At 40.6% G+C, this 21,270-nt stretch overlaps 1 protein-coding gene and 1 long non-coding RNA gene across 3 annotated transcripts in view; one reads left to right on the top strand and one right to left on the bottom strand.

Annotated features, from left to right (window-relative positions):
- TTN (titin) overlaps positions 1-21,270 on the top strand; it is a 268,068-nt gene that overhangs the window by 197,628 nt on the left and 49,170 nt on the right. Inside the window, 36 exon segments of the mRNA XM_028121746.2 lie at positions 12-311; positions 401-715; positions 816-964; positions 1,329-1,479; positions 1,569-1,850; positions 3,060-3,362; positions 3,875-4,177; positions 4,278-4,559; positions 4,658-4,957; positions 5,051-5,353; positions 5,446-5,754; positions 5,870-6,151; positions 6,268-6,567; positions 6,650-6,943; positions 7,049-10,015; positions 10,357-10,677; positions 10,778-11,062; positions 11,157-11,456; positions 11,769-12,071; positions 12,327-12,602; positions 12,705-13,004; positions 13,097-13,399; positions 13,567-13,866; positions 14,540-14,827; positions 15,190-15,486; positions 15,579-15,881; positions 15,980-16,285; positions 17,154-17,441; positions 17,534-17,824; positions 17,915-18,202; positions 18,370-18,957; positions 19,049-19,153; positions 19,599-19,796; positions 19,896-20,192; positions 20,282-20,869; positions 20,961-21,263. Of these exon segments, the coding sequence (XP_027977547.2) occupies positions 12-311; positions 401-715; positions 816-964; positions 1,329-1,479; positions 1,569-1,850; positions 3,060-3,362; positions 3,875-4,177; positions 4,278-4,559; positions 4,658-4,957; positions 5,051-5,353; positions 5,446-5,754; positions 5,870-6,151; positions 6,268-6,567; positions 6,650-6,943; positions 7,049-10,015; positions 10,357-10,677; positions 10,778-11,062; positions 11,157-11,456; positions 11,769-12,071; positions 12,327-12,602; positions 12,705-13,004; positions 13,097-13,399; positions 13,567-13,866; positions 14,540-14,827; positions 15,190-15,486; positions 15,579-15,881; positions 15,980-16,285; positions 17,154-17,441; positions 17,534-17,824; positions 17,915-18,202; positions 18,370-18,957; positions 19,049-19,153; positions 19,599-19,796; positions 19,896-20,192; positions 20,282-20,869; positions 20,961-21,263 (13,368 nt within the window).
- LOC114223053 (uncharacterized) overlaps positions 1-21,270 on the bottom strand; it is an 87,871-nt gene that overhangs the window by 12,840 nt on the left and 53,761 nt on the right. For both annotated transcript variants that reach the window (XR_015767862.1, XR_003612047.2), the window contains exon 3: positions 1,580-1,680. This is a non-coding gene — a long non-coding RNA (uncharacterized LOC114223053). The remainder of the gene's footprint in view (positions 1-1,579; positions 1,681-21,270) is intronic.

Raw genomic sequence — 21,270 nt, forward strand, 5'->3', positions numbered from 1 at the left:
AACCATTTTAGGTCGTCCTGGCCCTCCAGTGGGACCAATAAAGTTTGAATCTATTTCAGCAGATCAAATGACATTATCTTGGCTTCCACCTTTGGATGATGGAGGGTCTAAGATTACAAACTATGTAATTGAGAAGAGAGAGGCTAACAGGAAGACATGGGTGCGTGTCTCCAGTGAACCTAAAGAGTGCACGTACACAATTCCCAAATTGCTAGAAGGCCACGAATATGTATTCCGAATCATGGCCCAGAACAAATTTGGCATTGGGGAACCTCTTGACAGTGAACCTGAAACAGCAAGAAACCTCTTCTGTAAGTAGGACTATGTTTTACATATAAAATCACTCTTATCTGTTGTTTTTCATAATTTCTTAGAAATCAATGTGATTTCTTTTCCATAGCTGTCCCTGGAGCACCAGATAAACCAACAGTTAGCAGCGTGACTCGCAACTCCATGACTGTCAACTGGGAAGAGCCAGAATATGATGGAGGCTCTCCTGTGACAGGATACTGGCTAGAAATGAAAGACACCACTTCAAAGAGATGGAAGAGAGTTAACCGAGATCCTATCAAAGCCATGACTTTGGGTGTTTCTTATAAAGTGACTGGTCTTATCGAAGGTTCTGATTATCAGTTCCGTGTGTATGCCATCAATGCTGCTGGTGTGGGTCCTGCAAGTCTGCCATCAGACCCAGTGACTGCTAGAGATCCAATTGGTAAGCCTTGAAACCATTCCTTCTCCCCTTCCACCCACCCCCACCCCTGCAAAGTGCCATGGAAAAGTCAAGAATACGAATGTATACTGGTTCTTTCCAGCCCCTCCTGGTCCTCCCATTCCCAAAGTCACAGATTGGACTAAATCGTCTGTGGATCTGGAGTGGTCTCCCCCACTAAAAGATGGTGGATCCAAAGTAACTGGATACATCGTTGAATATAAAGAAGAAGGAAAAGAAGAATGGGAACAGGTAGCTAACTCTTGGCATTATGGAAATATATTATAAATAAGCTAAAAGTGTAGCTGTTATTCTGAATTCCATTAATTTCTATTTGTATTTTTATTAAGAAATCAGAAAAAAACAATTACAACTGATAATTCAAATATCTGTTATGTCAAAAATTCAATCGAAAGTTAAGTTATATTGCCGTTATTAAAAACACAATTCCTGGCAAGACCTTTCATTCAGTGTTTACCTGTAATATCTGATCCCCAAAACCTAATCTGGCAACAGTTTTCCCAAACAGAGTAGTTAAATATGCTGTTGGTTATACTTTAGAAAGCCATTAAAACAAGAAGCTACAAAGAACTGAATGCATGTGATCCTCCCCTAGGGTAAAGATAAAGAAGTGAGAGGAACAAAGCTTGTTGTGACAGGGTTAAAAGAAGGAGCTTTCTACAAATTCAGAGTTAGAGCAGTCAACATTGCTGGCATTGGAGAACCTGGAGAAGTCACAGATGTCATTGAAATGAAGGACAGAATTGGTAATTATTCACTCTTCTGTTATTTTATCCATATTTGTGCTTTGGATTGGGAATGAAAACCACATTTGTAATTTTCAATTGTGTTCCAGTGTCACCTGACCTTCAGCTAGATGCCAGCGTCAGAGACAGAATTGTGGTCCATGCTGGAGGGGTGATCCGGATCATCGCGTATGTGTCTGGAAAACCTCCTCCAACTGTCACCTGGAACATGAATGAAAGAGCATTACCTCAAGAAGCTACCATTGAGACCACAGCCATTAGCTCCTCCATGGTCATCAAGAATTGCCAGAGGAGCCACCAAGGTGTCTATTCTCTTCTTGCCAAAAATGCAGGGGGAGAAAGAAAGAAGACCATTATTGTTGATGTACTAGGTAAATACCTTTAATTTGTCCATGCAGCTTTTAAAAATAACATTTTTACTTCATCTACAGCAAAGCTATGTTATAATAAAACTGTTACAAATATTTTGGAAAATAACAGAACATAATAAAAAAAAAGAAAAATCACCCACAATCCCACTGACCACATTTAAATATCTTTCCTCTTTGTCTTGTACATATTTTATATTGTTGTACTCCTATAGTTTTGTATATTGCCTTTTTACATAACACACCACCATTAACACTTACTATGTTTTATATAGTTTTCATAAAAGCAACGTTCCTGCAAATGTACATGAATATCTAATAATTTACTAAGGTTGATCAATTTCACATCATGGCAGTGTATCCTTCTTTGCTAATTATAATAAAGCAAAAATCTCTGTGAAGGGTTTCAGTATTCTAATTGAAAAGCATCATATTTGATTATCAATATTACATTTCTAGTCACTGAATATAGAGGTGAAGTCCTCCCACTCAGATTTCTCTCTCAAGCAAACTCCAAACAATGAGTTTTTATGTGAAAAATAACTGGTTCTCTATTGAACATAATTAATGTTATGTAAATGTGTTATGTTTTCATTAATGAAAATGGCATGAAGAAAAAGATCTCATTGACCAATAGTCCTACAAGCTTTTAGGTTAGTTTCAAGCTCCTAAACACCTGTTATTTTATCTTGAGAACCAGTACCCTTTCAAGGTTGAATTCCAACCGTCTCAAAGGTCCTTCTGAGATTTGGGAACTCCTGTGCTACTTACTGATTTACTAGTCACCTAGAAAAAGCTCTCCCTCCCTTTCCTCTCTGGAGAGTAAACTAGATACGGAAAGTAGCCATGCCACCCCTTCTCCTGTCTCCTTCTGTGCCTTCTCTTTCCAGCACCTCCCTCCTATCTTACAAATTACCAAAAAAAAAAGTATAAATATACATATATAAATACCCATATGTTATACATACACACACAGGCACACATTACTCTTCCTTTAGCTTCTACTAAAACACTGGCAACCAGTAATTACTATAAACGTACTTCATTTAAAAATATGGTTGAATATAAATACCGTGGGGAAGCAAAAATCAATAAACACAAAATCTTATTTGTAACATTTTCGTCTCCTTTTTAAAAACAGAGGGTAACAAATATTGAGCCCTACTGTTAACTGAAAACAAACAACTAGAAATTATTTCCTCTTATTTCCAGACGTGCCAGGTCCTGTTGGAATACCATTCCAGGCTCACAACCTAACCAATGACTCCTGCAAACTGACATGGTTTTCTCCAGATGATGATGGAGGCTCTCCAATCACCAATTATGTCATTGAGAAGCGTGAATCTGACCGCAAAGCATGGACCCCAGTGACATATACAGTTACCCGGCAAAATGCTACTGTCCAAGGTCTCATTCAAGGAAAAGCCTACTTTTTCCGAATTGCAGCCGAAAACAGTGTTGGCATAGGCCCATTTACTGAGACACCAACTGCACTTGTCATCAGAGATCCAATAAGTAAGCACAATTTAAAACAATTTCATCCTAAATCAGATCTTCACTCATTTAGTAAAAGAGGATGGTGACAAAATATGTGTTTAGGCTCCAAACATTTCATTCCTTTGACAAGCATTCAGCAGACAAATGCTGAATCTGATGTTGGTAGGGTTTGAATGCGATTGTGAAAGACATTTTGGGAATATAGATTCTTCAAATCCTTCCATTTATACTACACTATTTTTTTTTAATTTCGCACTTAATGTCATGAATATGAAGTATTTACCTAGCTCTGGAGAACTTTCTTAAATGATTTGGCCTCAACAAACCTCTTTTTCCTCATTTATGAGAGGAAATTACACTGGATTGTGTCCGTTTTAACTCTAATAGTTCTATGGTGAGAGCCTTCTATTACTTATCAAAGCAAATAATTTAATGTTTACATGCAGTCCTCCAAAAGTATCATTTACTATGATTTACTACATTTTTAACATGACATTTTTTTTCACTGTAATTCTGTATTTCACTTGCAGCTGTACCAGAGCGTCCTGAAGACCTGGAAGTCAAAGAAGTTACTAAAGATTCTGTTACTCTGACTTGGAATCCTCCTAAGTATGATGGTGGATCAGAAATTATTAACTATGTCCTAGAAAGCCGACTCATTGGAACTGAGAAGTTCCACAAGGTTACAAAGGACAACTTGCTTAGCAGAAAATACACTGTTAAAGGCTTAAAAGAAGGTGATACCTATGAGTACCGTGTCAGTGCTGTGAATATTGTTGGACAAGGCAAACCATCATTTTGTACCAAGCCAATCACTTGCAAGGATGACCTGGGTATGTGTCTAAAGCAATTCATACTTTGAAAACTTGTACACTCACAGATTTGCCATAAGACATGAGTAAAACTGACTTGCCTTTATAATTAAAATTTCAGCTCCTCCAACACTTGACCTCGACTTCAGAGATAGGCTCACAGTTCGGGTTGGTGAAGCTTTTGCCCTCACTGGCCGTTACTCAGGCAAACCAAAGCCTAAAATTACTTGGTTCAAAGATGAAGCTGATGTGCTAGAAGATGATCGCACTCACATAAAGACCACTCCAACAACACTTGCTCTAGAGAAGATCAAGGCCAAACGTTCAGATACTGGCAAATACTCTGTGGTTGTGGAGAACAGTACAGGTTCTAGGAAAGGTTTCTGTCAAGTCAATGTTGTTGGTAAGTATCATTTAGCAAGAAGAAGAGATATTCTGTTCTTTCCAAAGCAGAAGGGGAAATAACATTTTGGGCTGTGATTTTTTTTTTTTTTTCTGCAGACCGTCCTGGACCACCAGTAGGACCGGTTATTTTTGAGGAGGTGACCAAAGATTACATGGTTATCTCTTGGAAGCCACCTTTAGATGACGGAGGCAGTGAAATTACCAATTACATTATTGAGAAGAAGGAAGTGGGCAAAGACATTTGGATGCCTGTGACATCTGCAAGTGCTAAAACCACATGCAAAGTTTCTAAACTTCTTGAAGGAAAAGATTATATTTTCCGGATATATGCTGAAAACGTGTATGGAATAAGTGATCCTCTGGTGTCTGATTCAATGAAAGCCAAAGATCGTTTCAGTATGCATTACATTTCTTTTTAGTGATTCAATGTTGAATATTGTTAATAGGAAAAATTACATTTCTAATACACTCTGCTAATGTTTGTTGTAGGGGTTCCTGATGCACCTGAGCAGCCAATTGTTACAGAAGTTACCAAAGACTCTGCATTAGTAACCTGGAACAAGCCAAATGATGGAGGAAAGCCCATCACAAACTACATCCTGGAAAAGAGGGAAACTATGTCTAAACGATGGGCTAGAGTTACCAAAGAGCCCATCCATCCGTACACTAAATTCAAGGTTCCTGATCTTCTAGAAGGGTGTCAGTATGAATTCCGGGTTGCTGCAGAAAACGAAATTGGAATTGGAGACCCAAGCCCACCATCCAAACCAGTCTTTGCTAAAGATCCAATTGGTATGGTATTAAAGCATTCATTTGGTTTTCACATTATCCGACTTTGTTTTCGGCTATGTTCCAACTCCTTTTTTTTTTCTTTTATTACATAGCTAAACCAAGTCCACCTGTTAATCCTGAAGCAATTGATACAACATGCAATTCAGTTGATCTAACCTGGCAGCCACCACGTCATGATGGCGGGAGCAAGATTCTGGGTTATATCGTTGAGTACCAGAAAGTTGGAGATGAAGAGTGGAAGAGAGCTAATCACACTCCTGAGTCATGTCCTGAAACTAAATATAAAGTTACCGGTCTTCGGGATGGTCAAACCTATAAGTTCAGAGTAATGGCAGTCAACGAAGCTGGTGAATCAGATCCAGCTTATGTTCCCGAGCCGGTGCTGGTAAAAGACAGACTTGGTGAGTAAAATCTTCTCAGCTATAATAGCAGAGAAGATAGGTGTCTCATTGTATATGCTTCCTTGTAAAATACATGAACAAATCAAATCTGAAAGTACTATTTGCTTTATTCCAGAACCCCCTGAGTTGATTCTTGATGCCAACATGGCAAGAGAACAACACATAAAAGTTGGTGATACTCTAAGACTTAGTGCCGTCATCAAAGGAGTGCCATTCCCAAAAGTAACTTGGAAAAAAGGAGACAGAGAGGCTCCGACTAAAGCAAGAATTGATGTTACTCCAGTTGGTAGCAAACTTGAAATTCCTAACGCTGCCCATGAAGATGGTGGAATTTATTCTTTAACAGTGGAGAATCCAGCTGGTTCAAAAACAGTCTCAGTAAAAGTCCTCGTATTAGGTGCGAATCTTCTTACATATTTAATGTAATAACATATTGAAAAATAAATTGTGATACATTTTGAGCTGTTACTGGGTTAAATCACTTATTATAACTTCATTATTTAACAATTTCAGATAAGCCGGGGCCACCCAGAGATCTGGAAGTCAGTGAAATTAGGAAAGATTCTTGTTACCTTACTTGGAAGGAACCACTGGATGATGGTGGTTCTGTTATTACAAATTATGTGGTTGAAAGGAGAGATGTTGCCAGCGCCCAGTGGTCACCTCTTTCAGCTACATCCAAGAAAAAGAGTCACATGGCTAAACACCTTACTGAAGGCAATCAGTACCTCTTCCGGGTAGCTGCTGAGAACCAGTATGGACGAGGTCCTTTTGTTGAAACACCTAAACCCATCAAGGCTCTGGATCCTCTACGTAAGTTGCTTTCTCTGGATACAAAGGTTTTCTCTGCCTTTGAGAATATTATTCATTCATCATAACTTCTTCTTTTGAAAAGATCCCCCAGGGCCACCCAAAAACTTACACCATGTAGATGTCGACAAGACTGAAGTCTCCCTTGTTTGGAATAAGCCTGATCGTGATGGTGGCTCTCCAATCACTGGGTATTTGGTGGAGTATCAAGAAGAGGGCACTGAAGACTGGATTAAGTTCAAGACTGTGACAAACTTAGAGTGTGTTGTTACCGGACTACAACAAGGGAAGACCTATAGATTTCGTGTAAAAGCTGAAAATATTGTGGGTCTTAGTCTCCCTGACACAACTATCCCAATAGAATGTCAAGAAAAACTAGGTAAATTTTGGACTGGCATTATTATTTTCTTTCTTTTTAAAATTCATCTTGTGACTATTCATACTGTGAAAATCAACATCTAATTTTCTCATGTTCACTTTCCAGTGCCTCCATCCGTGGAGCTAGATGTGAAATTAATTGAAGGCCTTGTGGTAAAAGCTGGAACTACAGTCAGGTTCCCTGCCATCATAAGAGGTGTACCCATTCCCACTGCCAAGTGGACAACCGATGGGAGTGAGATCAAAACAGATGAACACTACACGGTTGAAACTGACAGCTTCTCATCAGTACTTACCATTAAGAACTGCTTAAGGAGAGACACTGGGGAATACCAAATCACAGTTTCCAATGCAGCTGGCACCAAAACACTAGCTGTACATCTTACTGTTCTTGATGTTCCTGGTCCGCCAACAGGTCCTATTAATATTCTGGACGTTACCCCTGACTATATGACTATCTCATGGCAGCCACCTAAGGATGATGGAGGAAGCCCTGTGATAAATTATATTGTTGAGAAACAAGATACAAGGAAAGGCACATGGGGTGTTGTCTCATCAGGAAGCAGTAAAACAAAGCTGAAAATCCCACATCTGCAAAAAGGCTGTGAATATATTTTCCGAGTCAGAGCAGAGAATAAGATGGGTGTTGGTCCTCCCCTTGACTCTGTACCTACTGTTGCTAAACATAAGTTTAGTCCTCCATCTCCTCCTGGTAAACCAGTGGTTACTGACATTACTGAAAATGCTGCAACTGTGTCTTGGACTCTGCCAAAATCTGATGGTGGCAGTCCAATAACTGGTTACTATGTGGAACGTCGAGAAATAACTGGCAAATGGGTGAGAGTCAACAAAACCCCCATAGCTGACCTGAAGTTTAGAGTGACTGGACTATATGAGGGAAATACATATGAGTTTAGGGTTTTTGCTGAAAATCTTGCAGGACTAAGCAATCCATCACCAAGTTCTGACCCAATAAAAGCTTGCCGGCCCATCAAACCACCTGGACCACCTATTAATCCTAAACTGAAAGACAAGACCAAAGAAACAGCTGACTTGGTGTGGACAAAGCCTCTCAGCGATGGTGGTAGCCCCATTCTAGGCTACGTAGTGGAATGTCAGAAACCTGGTACAACACAGTGGAATAGGATTAATAAAGATGAACTCATTAGGCAGTGTGCCTTTAGGGTACCTGGACTAATTGAAGGAAATGAGTACAGATTCCGTATAAAGGCAGCTAATATTGTGGGAGAGGGAGAGCCAAGAGAACTAGCAGAATCTGTGATTGCAAAAGACATCCTTCATCCTCCAGAAGTAGAACTTGATGTTACTTGTCGTGATGTTATTACCGTTAGAGTGGGCCAAACTATCCGCATTCTTGCTCGAGTCAGAGGCAGACCTGATCCAGACATAACTTGGTCCAAGGAAGGCAAAGTATTGGTCCGAGAAAAGCGGGTTGACATAATTCATGATCTACCTCGTGTTGAGTTACAAATTAAAGAAGCTGTTAGAACTGATCATGGCAAGTATATTATCTCAGCTAAGAATACCAGTGGGCATGCCCAAGGTTCTGCCATTGTTAATGTTCTTGACAGACCTGGGCCTTGCCAGAATTTAAGGGTTAGCAATGTAACCAAAGAGAACTGTACAATTTCTTGGGAAAACCCACTAGATAATGGTGGCTCAGAAATAACAAATTTCATAGTGGAGTATCGCAAACCAAACCAGAAAGGCTGGTCAATTGTTGCTTCAGATGCCACTAAGCGATTAATTAAGGCCAACCTCTTAGCCAACAATGAATACTATTTCCGAGTTTGTGCAGAGAATAAAGTAGGTGTTGGTCCAACCGTTGAAACAAAAACTCCAATTCTGGCTATTAACCCTATTGATAGACCAGGTGAGCCCGAAAACCTTCACATTGCAGATAAAGGAAAGACATTTGTCTATCTCAAGTGGCGGCGGCCTGATTATGATGGTGGTAGCCCAAATCTGTCCTATCACGTTGAGAGGAGGCTGAAGGGCTCTGATGAATGGGAAAGAGTACATAAAGGAAGCATTAAAGAAACCCAATACATGGTTGACAGATGTGTTGAAAACCAGATTTATGAGTTCAGAGTGCAAACAAAGAATGAAGGGGGGGAAAGTGACTGGGTGAAGACAGAGGAAGTTGTTGTGAAGGAAGACTTACAGAAACCAGTACTTGATCTGAAATTAAGTGGTGTGCTAACGGTTAAAGCAGGGGACACCATTAGACTTGAGGCAGGTGTTAGAGGCAAACCATTCCCAGAAGTTTTATGGACCAAGGACAAAGATGCTACAGACTTAACAAGATCACCAAGGGTCAAGATTGATACCAGTGCTGATTCATCCAAATTTTCTCTTTCTAAAGCAAAGCGAAGTGATGGCGGTAAATATGTAATTACAGCAACTAACACGGCTGGGAGTTTTGTGGCCTATGCCACTGTCAATGTTTTAGATAAGCCTGGTCCTGTAAGAAATCTGAAAATTGTTGATGTGTCCAGTGATCGCTGTACTATTCGCTGGGATCCACCAGAGGATGACGGTGGCTGTGAAATCCAAAATTATATTCTAGAAAAATGTGAGAGTAAGCGAATGGTTTGGTCTACCTATTCTGCTAATGTCTTAACACCTGGTGCTACAGTAACACGTCTCATAGAAGGAAACGAATATATTTTCAGAGTCCGTGCAGAAAATAAAATAGGCACAGGGCCTCCAACAGAAAGTAAACCAGTCATTGCAAAAACCAAATATGACAGACCTGGTCGCCCGGATCCCCCAGAAGTCACCAAAGTAAGCAAAGAAGAGATGACTGTGGTGTGGAATCCACCCGAATATGATGGTGGAAAATCCATCACAGGATACTTTTTGGAGAAAAAGGAGAAACATTCAGTACGATGGGTCCCTGTTAACAAGAGTGCAATCCCCGAAAGACGTCTCAAAGTACAGAACCTCCTCCCAGGACATGAATATCAGTTCCGTGTCAAGGCAGAAAATGAAATTGGAATTGGAGAACCAAGCTTGCCCTCAAGGCCAGTGGTGGCAAAAGACCCCATAGGTATGATGTTCTTGCTTTTTCTGATATCACACCAATTCTTAATCTCAAGCACAGAGGTATTAGACAAATAAGTCCATGCCATCAAAACCAGTATTTTTTACTGGTTCAGTATTTAGCCAGTATTTTTCCAAATAGATCTTTTACCAAATCACCTAAAATGGACAAACAACAGTAGATTCTAAATTTATGAAGGAAAATAAGGACTCAGTGATTGAGACGATGAATGTCCTATCTTTGATTAACTGAGAATGGACTGCTTTATAAAATAAACTACACATTGGAATATCACCAGGAGGAGTTAATGACAGGTAAATTCATCCTTATATATTTATTATTTTCAGAACCACCTGGTCCACCAACCAATCTCAAAGTGGTCGACACAACCAAAAGTTCCATAACTCTTGGATGGGGAAAACCAGTGTACGATGGTGGCGCGCCAATAATTGGATATGTTGTGGAAATGAGACCAAAACGAGAAGATGCATCACCTGATGAAGGCTGGAAACGGTGCAATGCTGCAGCACAGCTTGTTCGCATGGAGTTCACTGTTACCAGCTTGGATGAAAACCAGGAATATGAGTTCAGGGTGTGTGCTCAAAACCAAGCTGGCATTGGGCGCCCTGCAGAACTAAAGGATGCTATTAAGCCTAAAGAAATCCTAGGTGAGACCCTTTTTTTCCCTAGGATTCATTCACTCCACACTTCTCGCATGATTTCCCCACGTCCTGAAGAGTCAACTAATGGTTTTCATGTCATTTGCAGAACCTCCAGAGATTGATTTGGATGCCAGTATGAGAAAACTTGTCACAGTGAGGGCGGGATGCCCTATCCGACTATTTGCCATAGTGAGAGGAAGACCAGCTCCTAAAGTCACTTGGCGAAGAGTGGGTATTGACAACGTGGTCAGAAAAGGACAAGTCGATCTGGTTGACACTATGGCCTTCCTTGTCATCCCCAATTCCACCCGCGACGACTCGGGAAAATATTCCTTGACACTTGTGAACCCAGCAGGAGAAAAGGCCGTGTTTGTGAATGTCAGAGTATTAGGTGTGTTGCTAACAAGCTCCTTCTTCCCCTTCAGAAACACGTCAGTTAAGAAGGCTGAGGAGACATATATATCTGGTTTTGTGGTTCTTTACAGATACTCCCGGACCTGTGACTGATTTAAAAGTTTCAGATGTCACTAAAACGTCATGCCACATTTCCTGGGCCCCTCCTGAGAATGACGGTGGGAGCCAAGTGACACATTATATTGTGGAGAAGCGTGAGACAGAGAGAAAGACGTGGTCAACAGTTACCCCGGAAGTCAAGAAAACGAGCTTCCAAGTCACCAACCTCGTCCCTGGGAACGAGTACTTCTTCAGAGTCACTGCTGTCAATGAATATGGCCCTGGCGTGCCAGCTGACGTCCCCAAACCAGTGCTTGCATCAGATCCTCTGAGTAAGCACTGTCCTTTTTCCTCCTTTTAACTCCAGCCTCCTACCCGAGCAAGGACAAGATACTGAAACATGTTCATCTGCCACACCAAAAGGGCTTTAATTTGTAGAAACCCAAACAGTCCAAATAAATCTCTAACTCACTCACTGAAGAGTGTTTTAATCTGCCCCATCTTGTACTTTTCACGGTCAACATACTGAGCTCCAGTTTCCAGATGCTTCTAAGCAAGTGGCACACTCCAACATTTAGGTAGAGTAACAAAGGGATTGGATTAGTGTACCTGGACAGTTTTTCTAAATCACATTTTTCTTCTAGGCGAGCCAGATCCCCCAAGGAAACTAGAAGTTACTGAAATGACCAAAAACAGTGCTGCATTAGCCTGGCTGCCTCCTCTGCGTGACGGAGGTGCTAAAATCAATGGCTACATCATTAGTTACAGAGAAGAGGAGCAGCCTGCAGATCGCTGGACAGAGTACTCGGTGGTTAAAGATCTCAGCCTTGTCGTCACTGGCCTAAAGGAAGGAAAGAAGTATAAATTTAGAGTAGCAGCCAGAAATGCTGTTGGAGTCAGTTTGCCAAGGGAAGCTGAAGGAGTGTATGAAGCCAAAGAACAGCTGTGTAAGTGGTCACTGTCTCCTTTTATCACGTGATAAAAGTTCATTAGAATTTTCTTCTCACATACAGACTGGACTCTCATATTTTCTATTTGGTTCAATCTTACTCTTTTTTTAAAATATTGGCTGTAATGCAAACATGAACTTGAAGCCATTAATGGGTTGCCACCCACAGTTTGAAAAACACCAGTAGAGTTCCCCACCAGAGGAGATCCATCCTCCCCACAAATGTAATGAATTTTCATCTTCATACTTTTAGTGCCTCCAAAGATCCTTATGCCAGAGCAAATTACTATTAAAGCTGGGAAGAAACTCCGAGTTGAAGCCCATGTGTATGGAAAGCCTCATCCAGTCTGTAAATGGAAGAAAGGAGAAGATGACGTTGTCACTTCCAGCCACCTGGCAGTGCATAAAGCAGACGCCTCTTCAATCCTGATCATAAAAGATGTTACTAGGAAAGACAGTGGGTACTACAGCCTCACCGCGGAGAACAGTTCTGGGACAGACACTCAGAAAGTCAAAATTATCGTCATGGGTAGGTTAAGCATTAGAAAAATGGCTATCTAAATATGAAGATCAGAAACATTTTTTCCTATCAAATCCCTGTTCTTATATTTCTTTCTCTTGGTTTATGCAGATGCTCCTGGGCCCCCTCAGCCTCCGTTTGACATTTCTGACATAGATGCTGATGCTTGCTCCCTGTCATGGCACATCCCTCTGGAGGATGGAGGCAGTAACATCACCAATTACATAGTGGAGAAATGTGATGTGAGCCGAGGTGACTGGGTGACAGCACTCGCCTCAGTGACAAAAACTTCCTGCAGAGTTGGAAAACTGATCCCAGGCCAGGAGTATATCTTCCGGGTCCGTGCTGAAAATCGATTTGGCATTTCAGAGCCTCTCACATCTCCAAAGATGCTGGCTAAGTTCCCATTTGGTAGGTTTCTATCAGGGAGAAAAAAAAATTGTTTTCTTTCCAGTCTGTTACTTAAGAAAAAAACCTGACGTTTCCCTTGTCTTCCTCTCCAGGTGTTCCAAGTGAACCGAAGAATGCACGGGTCACTAAAGTCAACAAAGACTGCATATTTGTGGCATGGGACAGACCAGACAGTGATGGAGGGAGTCCCATTACTGGTTATCTGATTGAACGCAAGGAAAGAAACAGTTTGCTCTGGGTGAAAGCTAATGATACTCCTGTCCGGTCAACTGAATATCCTTGTGCTGGCCTTGTAGAAGGTCTTGAGTATTCATTCAGAATCTACGCACTAAACAAAGCTGGATCCAGCCCACCCAGCAAACCAACAGAATACGTAACCGCAAGAATGCCAGTTGGTGAGTAATTTTTGTTAATATTACGGCAGCATATTTAAATCTCAGGGTCTCTGAGGATTTTTACTTCTATTCAGAGAGATTCTCAATATTTCTGGGTGATGATGTGAAATATGGAAGTTTATAACTTCTGTTAAGATAAATGCTGAGAATACCCCTTTTGGTTTCAGATCCTCCTGGAAAGCCTGAAGTTATTGATGTTTCCAAGAGTACTGTATCCCTCATCTGGGCTCGTCCAAAACATGATGGAGGCAGCAAAATTATTGGCTACTTCGTAGAAGCTTGCAAACTTCCTGGTGATAAGTGGGTACGGTGCAATACCTCACCTCACCAGATTCCCCAGGAAGAGTACACAGTCACTGGCTTGGAAGAGAATGCTCAGTATCAATTTAGAGCAATTGCCAAGACTGCAGTAAACATTAGCCAGCCCTCTGAACCTTCTGATCCAGTGACCATCCAGGCAGAAAATGGTAAGATTCCACCTTTGCCTATAATACTCAACAGAAAATACTCATGATGTATATTTCTCCTAATTAAAAACAAAATATATATCACGGGGGGAAAAACAAGTAAAATGATAAGTATTTTGCATACAGATAACTAAAAATTATGATAATGGAAAATCTTAATAACATGTTAAACTAAAAAAAGATACAAAACTGTGAGGACCATGTAATATCAACCATACAAAGGCACAGAGACATGACAAGGAAATGCACCGAATGATAATAGTGAAAATTTAAGGATGTTGGAATTATGGAAGATAATTTACTTTTTTCTTTATACTTTCAGCATTATCAAACTCCTATATTAAACCTATATTCTTTTTTAAGATTTATTTAGAGAGAGGAAAGCGTGCAAGCAGGGGGGAGGGGCAGAGGGAGAAAGAGAATCTCAAGCAGACATGGAGCCTGATGCAGCGCTTGATCTCATGACCCCAAGATCACAACCTGAGCCGAAATCAAGAGTCAGATGCCTAACCTACTAAGCCACCCAGGCACCCCTAAACCTATATTCTTTTATAATAAATGTTACTTGTAAAAATCCCATCTCGAAAGAGACCGAGCCTATGCATTTCCTACTTTTATTAACAAGAATGATATAGCTTTGCTTACATTAAATCCTGATCTTATTTCTTCCCAGTTCCTCCCAGGATAGAACTGAGTGTGGCTATGAAATCTTTGCTTACTGTGAAAGCTGGAACTAATGTTTGCCTGGATGCTACTGTTTTTGGTAAACCAATGCCAACCGTCTCTTGGAAGAAGGAGGGCACACTACTGAAACCAGCAGAAGGCATAAAGATGGCCATGAAGCGGAACCTATGCACCCTGGAGCTGTTCAGCGTGAACCGAAAGGACTCGGGCGACTATACCATTACTGCTGAAAATTCAAGTGGTTCCAAATCAGCCACCATTAAGCTTAAAGTGTTAGGTAACTATAGTGCTTATTTAGAATCTCATATTTTACTTCGGTTGATGTGAGGTAATAGAATTTACAAAATCATATGTGAGAAAAGATACATAATGATGTATCGTTTGTAATCAGAGAATTATTCTCATCACAGGGTAATGGGATTTTTAGGCTGAAAAGAGCATTAGAAGTCATATATTCCAGTTACATATTTTACATATAAGGAAATTAAGATTCTGAAAAATTATGTACTTTCCAAGGTCCTACAGGAAGTTAATGACAACATATAAAGACTGCGGTCAGGTCTCCAGACCTGCAGTCTACTCATTCCCCATTTCACATGTGTTAGTGGAAGACTTCACTTTTCTTTCTTATTCTTTCAGATAAACCAGGTCCTCCAGCATCTGTTAAAATCAACAAAATGTATGCAGATCGTGCAATGCTTTCTTGGGAACCTCCTCTTGAAGATGGAGGCTCAGAAATCACCAACTATGTTATTGACAAACGTGAAACAAGCAGACCCAACTGGGCACAAGTCTCGGCTACCGTGCCCATCACCAGCTGCAGTGTGGAGAAACTCATAGAGGGCCATGAATATCAGTTCCGAATTTGTGCTGAGAATAAATATGGTGTGGGCGATCCAATCTTCACTGAACCAGCAATTGCTAAAAACCCATATGGTAGGAATGAACATTTTCCTTGAGTTTTTCATTTGACTTTTTAAAGTTTACCTTTTAGACTGGCATATTAACTTTTCAATCAATCTCTGCAGACCCACCCGGGCGCTGTGATCCTCCTGTTATTAGCAACATAACCAAAGATCACATGACGGTAAGCTGGAAACCACCAGCAGATGATGGCGGCTCACCCATCACTGGCTATTTGGTTGAAAAGCGAGAAACCCAGGCAGTTAACTGGACTAAAGTCAACAGAAAACCTGTTATAGAAAGAACAATAAAAGCAACAGGTCTCCAAGAAGGCACTGAATATGAGTTCCGAGTTACAGCTATAAATAAGGCTGGACCTGGGAAACCCAGTGATGCATCCAAAGCTGCTTATGCCCGGGACCCTCTGTGTAAGTTTTCATGAAAGAGTCCCATATCTCATGTTATAAGCAACTCTGAACAACCAGGAATGAGATTTTAATGAAATTTTTCTGTTATTTATCCTCAGATCCTCCTGGCCCACCAGCTTTTCCTAAAGTATACGATACGACCCGTAGCTCTGTGAGTCTATCTTGGGGCAAGCCAGCCTATGACGGTGGTAGCCCTATCATTGGCTACCTTGTTGAAGCAAAACGAGCTGACTCTGATAACTGGGTGAGGTGCAATTTACCAGAGAAGCTACAGAAAACCCGCTTCGAGGTTACTGGCCTAATGGAAGACACAGAATATCAGTTCCGCGTGTATGCTGTTAATAAGATTGGATACAGCGACCCCAGTGATGTGCCAGACAAACACCGTCCCAAGGACATCTTAAGTAAGTATTACCAGGAGAAATAGAGTTTTTCTCATCAGGCATATTATAAAAGGCAGTATAGAACTCCCTTATGTAGATTTGTTTATTTATGAGCATTAGAGTTGGTAGCTCCAGGAGTACATTGTAATGGAGACTGGGTTGGTACTTTATGATATCCTACACAGACCAAATGGAATGTAAGCTGATCTGTGGCTTTGAAAAGCTTTTCATACTTACATGAGAATTCATGTCTTCAAAAGAAGAATATGGAACATAGGAATTTTATTCTGAAAATAGGTTTTTTTTTTTTAACTAAGTAATGAGCTATTTGTCATTCTAATGGGCTTTTTTTTTCATCTTCTAATCCATCCTTCTTCATAAGTATGTAATTATAGGCTGTGCCTCCTAATTTTCCTTCTCACCAGTTTTCTATTTGCTTCTTTCCCATAACCATTTCTCCCTTTATTTTGAATTACTTGGTGTAATACTTCACCCCCTATATATTTTTCTTCCCATGATGAAATAAAGAGAGCCAGATTATACATCAGAGAGCTTCACTGAACACAGAAAAGAAAAACAAGAATGGAAGAGAGCCAAGAATCAATTATCTATGTTTAAGAGAGAGTTTGAGAGTATGGGAGGTTTGTGAGAGGAGAAGGAGAGAAGTTACAGATCCTTCGGGGAAAACTTGGGTTTAGCCTACAGGATATTAGAATATAGAAAGATCAACAATCACTACAGAGTGCTGAAATAGTTGACAAAAGTTTTGAGGATCATACTAAGAATTTTTTAAAGACCTAGAAATCAGTTCTGAAAAAGAAACTAATTTAAGAGTGGTAAGGTTAGTCCTTGGAAATATATTTGACCATTAAATTATTATTTTAAACAGTCCCACCTGAGGGAGAGCTCGATGCTGATTTGAGGAAAACACTCATATTACGTGCTGGAGTTACAATGAGATTGTATGTACCAGTAAAAGGCCGTCCACCTCCAAAGATAACCTGGTCTAAACCAAACGTCAATCTAAGAGAAAGGATTGGACTTGACATAAAATCAACGGACTTTGACACTTTCTTGCGCTGTGAAAATGTGAACAAATATGATGCAGGAAAATATATCTTGACTCTGGAGAACAGCTGCGGTAAAAAGGAATATACCATTGTAGTGAAAGTGCTTGGTAAGTCTATTTGAAGAAAACAATCCTATGTTAAAAATGTAGTTTATGTATTTTTTACATATTCATTTCTTATTTGTCCATGATATGTCCAGATACTCCCGGGCCACCTGTCAATGTCACTGTTAAGGAAATATCCAAAGATTCTGCTTATATTACCTGGGACCCTCCCATTATTGATGGCGGAAGTCCCATCATAAACTATGTGGTGGAAAAACGTGACGCAGAGAGGAAGTCCTGGTCTACGGTGACGACTGAGTGCTCAAAAACAAGCTTCCGAGTGTCTAACTTGGAGGAGGGAAAATCCTACTTCTTCAGGGTGTTTGCTGAAAATGAGTATGGCATCGGCGATCCTGGTGAAACACGAGATGCTGTCAAAGCTTCCGGTAAGCAAATGAGCTACTACCCCAGCGTTCTGAGTGACCTCTTACCTTGGTTATCTGGGGCTTAGCCCTATCATTTTTCCTTTGCTTTAGAAACCCCTGGACCAGTTGTGGACCTGAAAGTGATATCTGTAACTAAGTCATCTTGTAGCATAGCCTGGAAAAAGCCTCGCAGTGATGGTGGCAGCCGAATTACTGGATATGTAGTAGATTTCCTGACTGAAGACAATAAGTGGCAACGTGTTACAAAATCATTAAGCTTACAGTATGCCGCAAAAGATTTGACTGAAGGCAAGGAATATACCTTCAGAGTCAGTGCTGAGAATGAAAACGGAGAAGGAACCCCAAGTGAAATCACTGCTGTGGCAAAGGATGATATTGGTAAGCCTTTAGCCACGCATCTTCATTTTCCCTTTATTGCCATCAAAAGTGCATGCTTGAGCCCTACTCACAGGCTTATCTAAAAATCCTTTAAAAATTATTATAATCTGAAAAAATTAATTGCCTGGTCTGAAAAATGACAATAATTTATCTCTGCTGTTTTACAGTGGCTCCTGACCTTGACTTAAAGGACATACCTGATTTGTGCTACTTGGCTAAAGAAAACAGCAGCTTCCGTCTTAAGATCCCCATAAAAGGCAAGCCAGCTCCATCAGTATCCTGGAAGAAAGAGGAAGATCCTCTACCAACTGACACAAGAGTCAGTGTTGAGTCAACTGCAGTTAACACAACTCTTGTGGTACATGATTGCCAAAAATCTGATGCTGGAAAATATACAATCACACTTAAGAACGTTGCCGGCACCAAAGAAGGAACTCTTTCTATAAAAGTTGTTGGCAAGCCTGGCATCCCCACGGGACCAATCAAATTTGATGAAGTCACAGCAGAAGCCATGACCTTAAAGTGGGGTCCTCCAAAGGATGACGGAGGTTCTGAAATCACCAACTATATCCTAGAGAAGAGAGATTCTGTAAACAACAAGTGGGTGATCTGTGCCTCAGCTGTCCAGAAAACCACCTTTAGAGTAACCAGGCTTCATGAGGGCATGGAATACACCTTCAGGGTCAGTGCTGAAAATAAATATGGTGTAGGAGAAGGCCTGAAATCAGAGCCAATTGTTGCTAAACATCCATTTGGTGAGTGTCTCAGAGTCAGAAAACACAAAGCAAAACATGTTTTTGAGAAAAGTTCCCTATTATAACTCTTGCATCATCTACTTTTTCCTAGATGTGCCTGATGCTCCCCCACCTCCCAATATCGTGGATGTCAGACATGATTCGGTATCTCTAACTTGGACTGACCCCAGGAAAACTGGTGGCTCTCCAATTACAGGTATTTCATTTGCTCTTCTCCTACAGCTTTTACGTTAATGTTTCTTCCAAATCGTCCTCCCTGAAAAACAAGCTGAATGTATGCTCCTTATTTATAGCACTACCTGCACATACAGTAATGGTTTTTTTCCTTTCAGTACATTAAGCATTAGTTAAGCTAATACTTGATTTCAGTGAAAATCTCCTAATAGTTAAAAAGGCTTTCGTAGTGATATCTCTTTTACTAAGTTAGAATTTTTCAACAGAAGGTGCAACAAATACACATATCCCAAGAGGGGAAAAAAAAGTGCCTAGGAAATAAAAGTATAGCTATTAGCAAGAATGACTATTTATTCCATATTATGTCCACATATAAACCATTTGGGCAAAAACATGTACTTAAAAACCAGATTGGCATTTGTATTTTCTACCTGAATTGACAAATTCACTGGGTCTTTTTTTTGTAGGGTATCATATCGAGTTCAAGGAAAGAAACAGCCTTTTGTGGAAGAGAGCTAACAAGACTCCTATTAGGATGAAAGACTTCAAAGTGACAGGATTGACTGAAGGTCTTGAGTACGAATTCCGAGTCATGGCAATCAATTTAGCAGGAGTAGGCAAGCCAAGCCTGCCATCAGAGCCAGTTGTGGCACTTGATCCAATTGGTAAGTCGTTGTACAAAGAAAAGCCCAGGTATGTTTTCTGCGTGGAAAAAAAAAAAAAAAAAACATTGCTATTTGACTGGCTTTTTTGCTTTGTTTTAGATCCTCCTGGCAAACCTGAGGTTATTAATGTAACAAGGAATTCAGTGACCCTCATTTGGACTGAACCCAAATATGATGGTGGTCATAAGTTGACTGGATATATAGTGGAGAAGCGGGATCTACCCTCTAAATCTTGGACGAAAGCCAACCATGTTAATGTCCCAGATTGTGCCTTTACTGTAACTGACCTTGTTGAAGGTGGAAAATATGAATTCAGAGTTAGAGCGAAGAATACAGCAGGTGCTATCAGTGCTCCATCAGAAAGTACAGGAACCATTATTTGCCAGGATGAATATGGTAGGTCTATTTTACTTTTTCATGCCCATAAAAAAAAAAGCAAATTAAGCCTCCTTCCTTTGCCGATTAATTTTTTTTTTTCTTTGCAGAGGCACCAACCATTGTCCTTGATCCCACAATAAAAGATGGGCTGACAATTAAAGCAGGAGATACCATTGTTTTGAGTGCCATTAGCATTCTTGGCAAGCCCCTTCCAAAGTCGAGTTGGTCTAGGGCAGGAAAAGACATGAGACCATCAGATATTGTTCAGATATCTTCGACCCCAACATCTTCCATGCTTACTGTCAAGTATGCCACTAGAAAAGATGCTGGTGAATATACCATTACTGCTACCAATACTTTTGGCACAAAGGAGGAACATGTGAAGGTAACAGTCCTCGATGTACCTGGTCCCCCAGGTCCCATTGAAATCAGTAATGTTTCTGCTGAAAAAGCAACACTCACATGGACACCTCCATTGGAGGATGGCGGCTCACCAATTAAGTCCTATGTTCTTGAAAAGAGAGAAACCAGTCGACTTTTATGGACAGTGGTTGCTGAAGATATTCAGTCTTGCAGGCATGTGGCCACCAAACTTATCCAAGGAAATGAGTACCTCTTCCGGGTCTCAGCTGTAAACCAGTTTGGGAAAGGAGAACCTGTACAGTCTGAACCTGTCAAAATGGTGGACAGATTTGGTATGTAGAGCATCTAAGGGAACTGACATGTTAACATTTGCAGCAGAGTTTGTGAAAGCATGGATTTCTCATAAGTTTGTTTCTTTTTCAGGTCCCCCTGGCCCTCCTGGAAAACCAGAAGTATCAAATGTCACTAAAAACACTGCCACCGTCAGTTGGAAAAGACCAGCTGATGATGGTGGTAGTGAAATCACAGGATATCATATTGAAAGGAGAGAAAAGAAAAGCCTGCGATGGGTGAGAGCAACAAAGACTCCAGTTTCAGATCTCAGATGCAAAGTAACAGGATTGCAAGAAGGAAACACCTACGAATTTCGTGTCAGTGCAGAAAACAAAGCTGGAATTGGTCCACCTAGTGATGCTTCAAATCCTGTTCTGATGAAAGATGTAGCATGTTAGTA

Source organism: Eumetopias jubatus, unplaced genomic scaffold, assembly GCF_037043125.1.
Source record: "Eumetopias jubatus isolate StellerSeaLion01/CBP00866 unplaced genomic scaffold, mEumJub1_p1.0 scaffold_3, whole genome shotgun sequence".
Taxonomy (NCBI): Eukaryota; Metazoa; Chordata; class Mammalia; order Carnivora; family Otariidae; genus Eumetopias; species Eumetopias jubatus.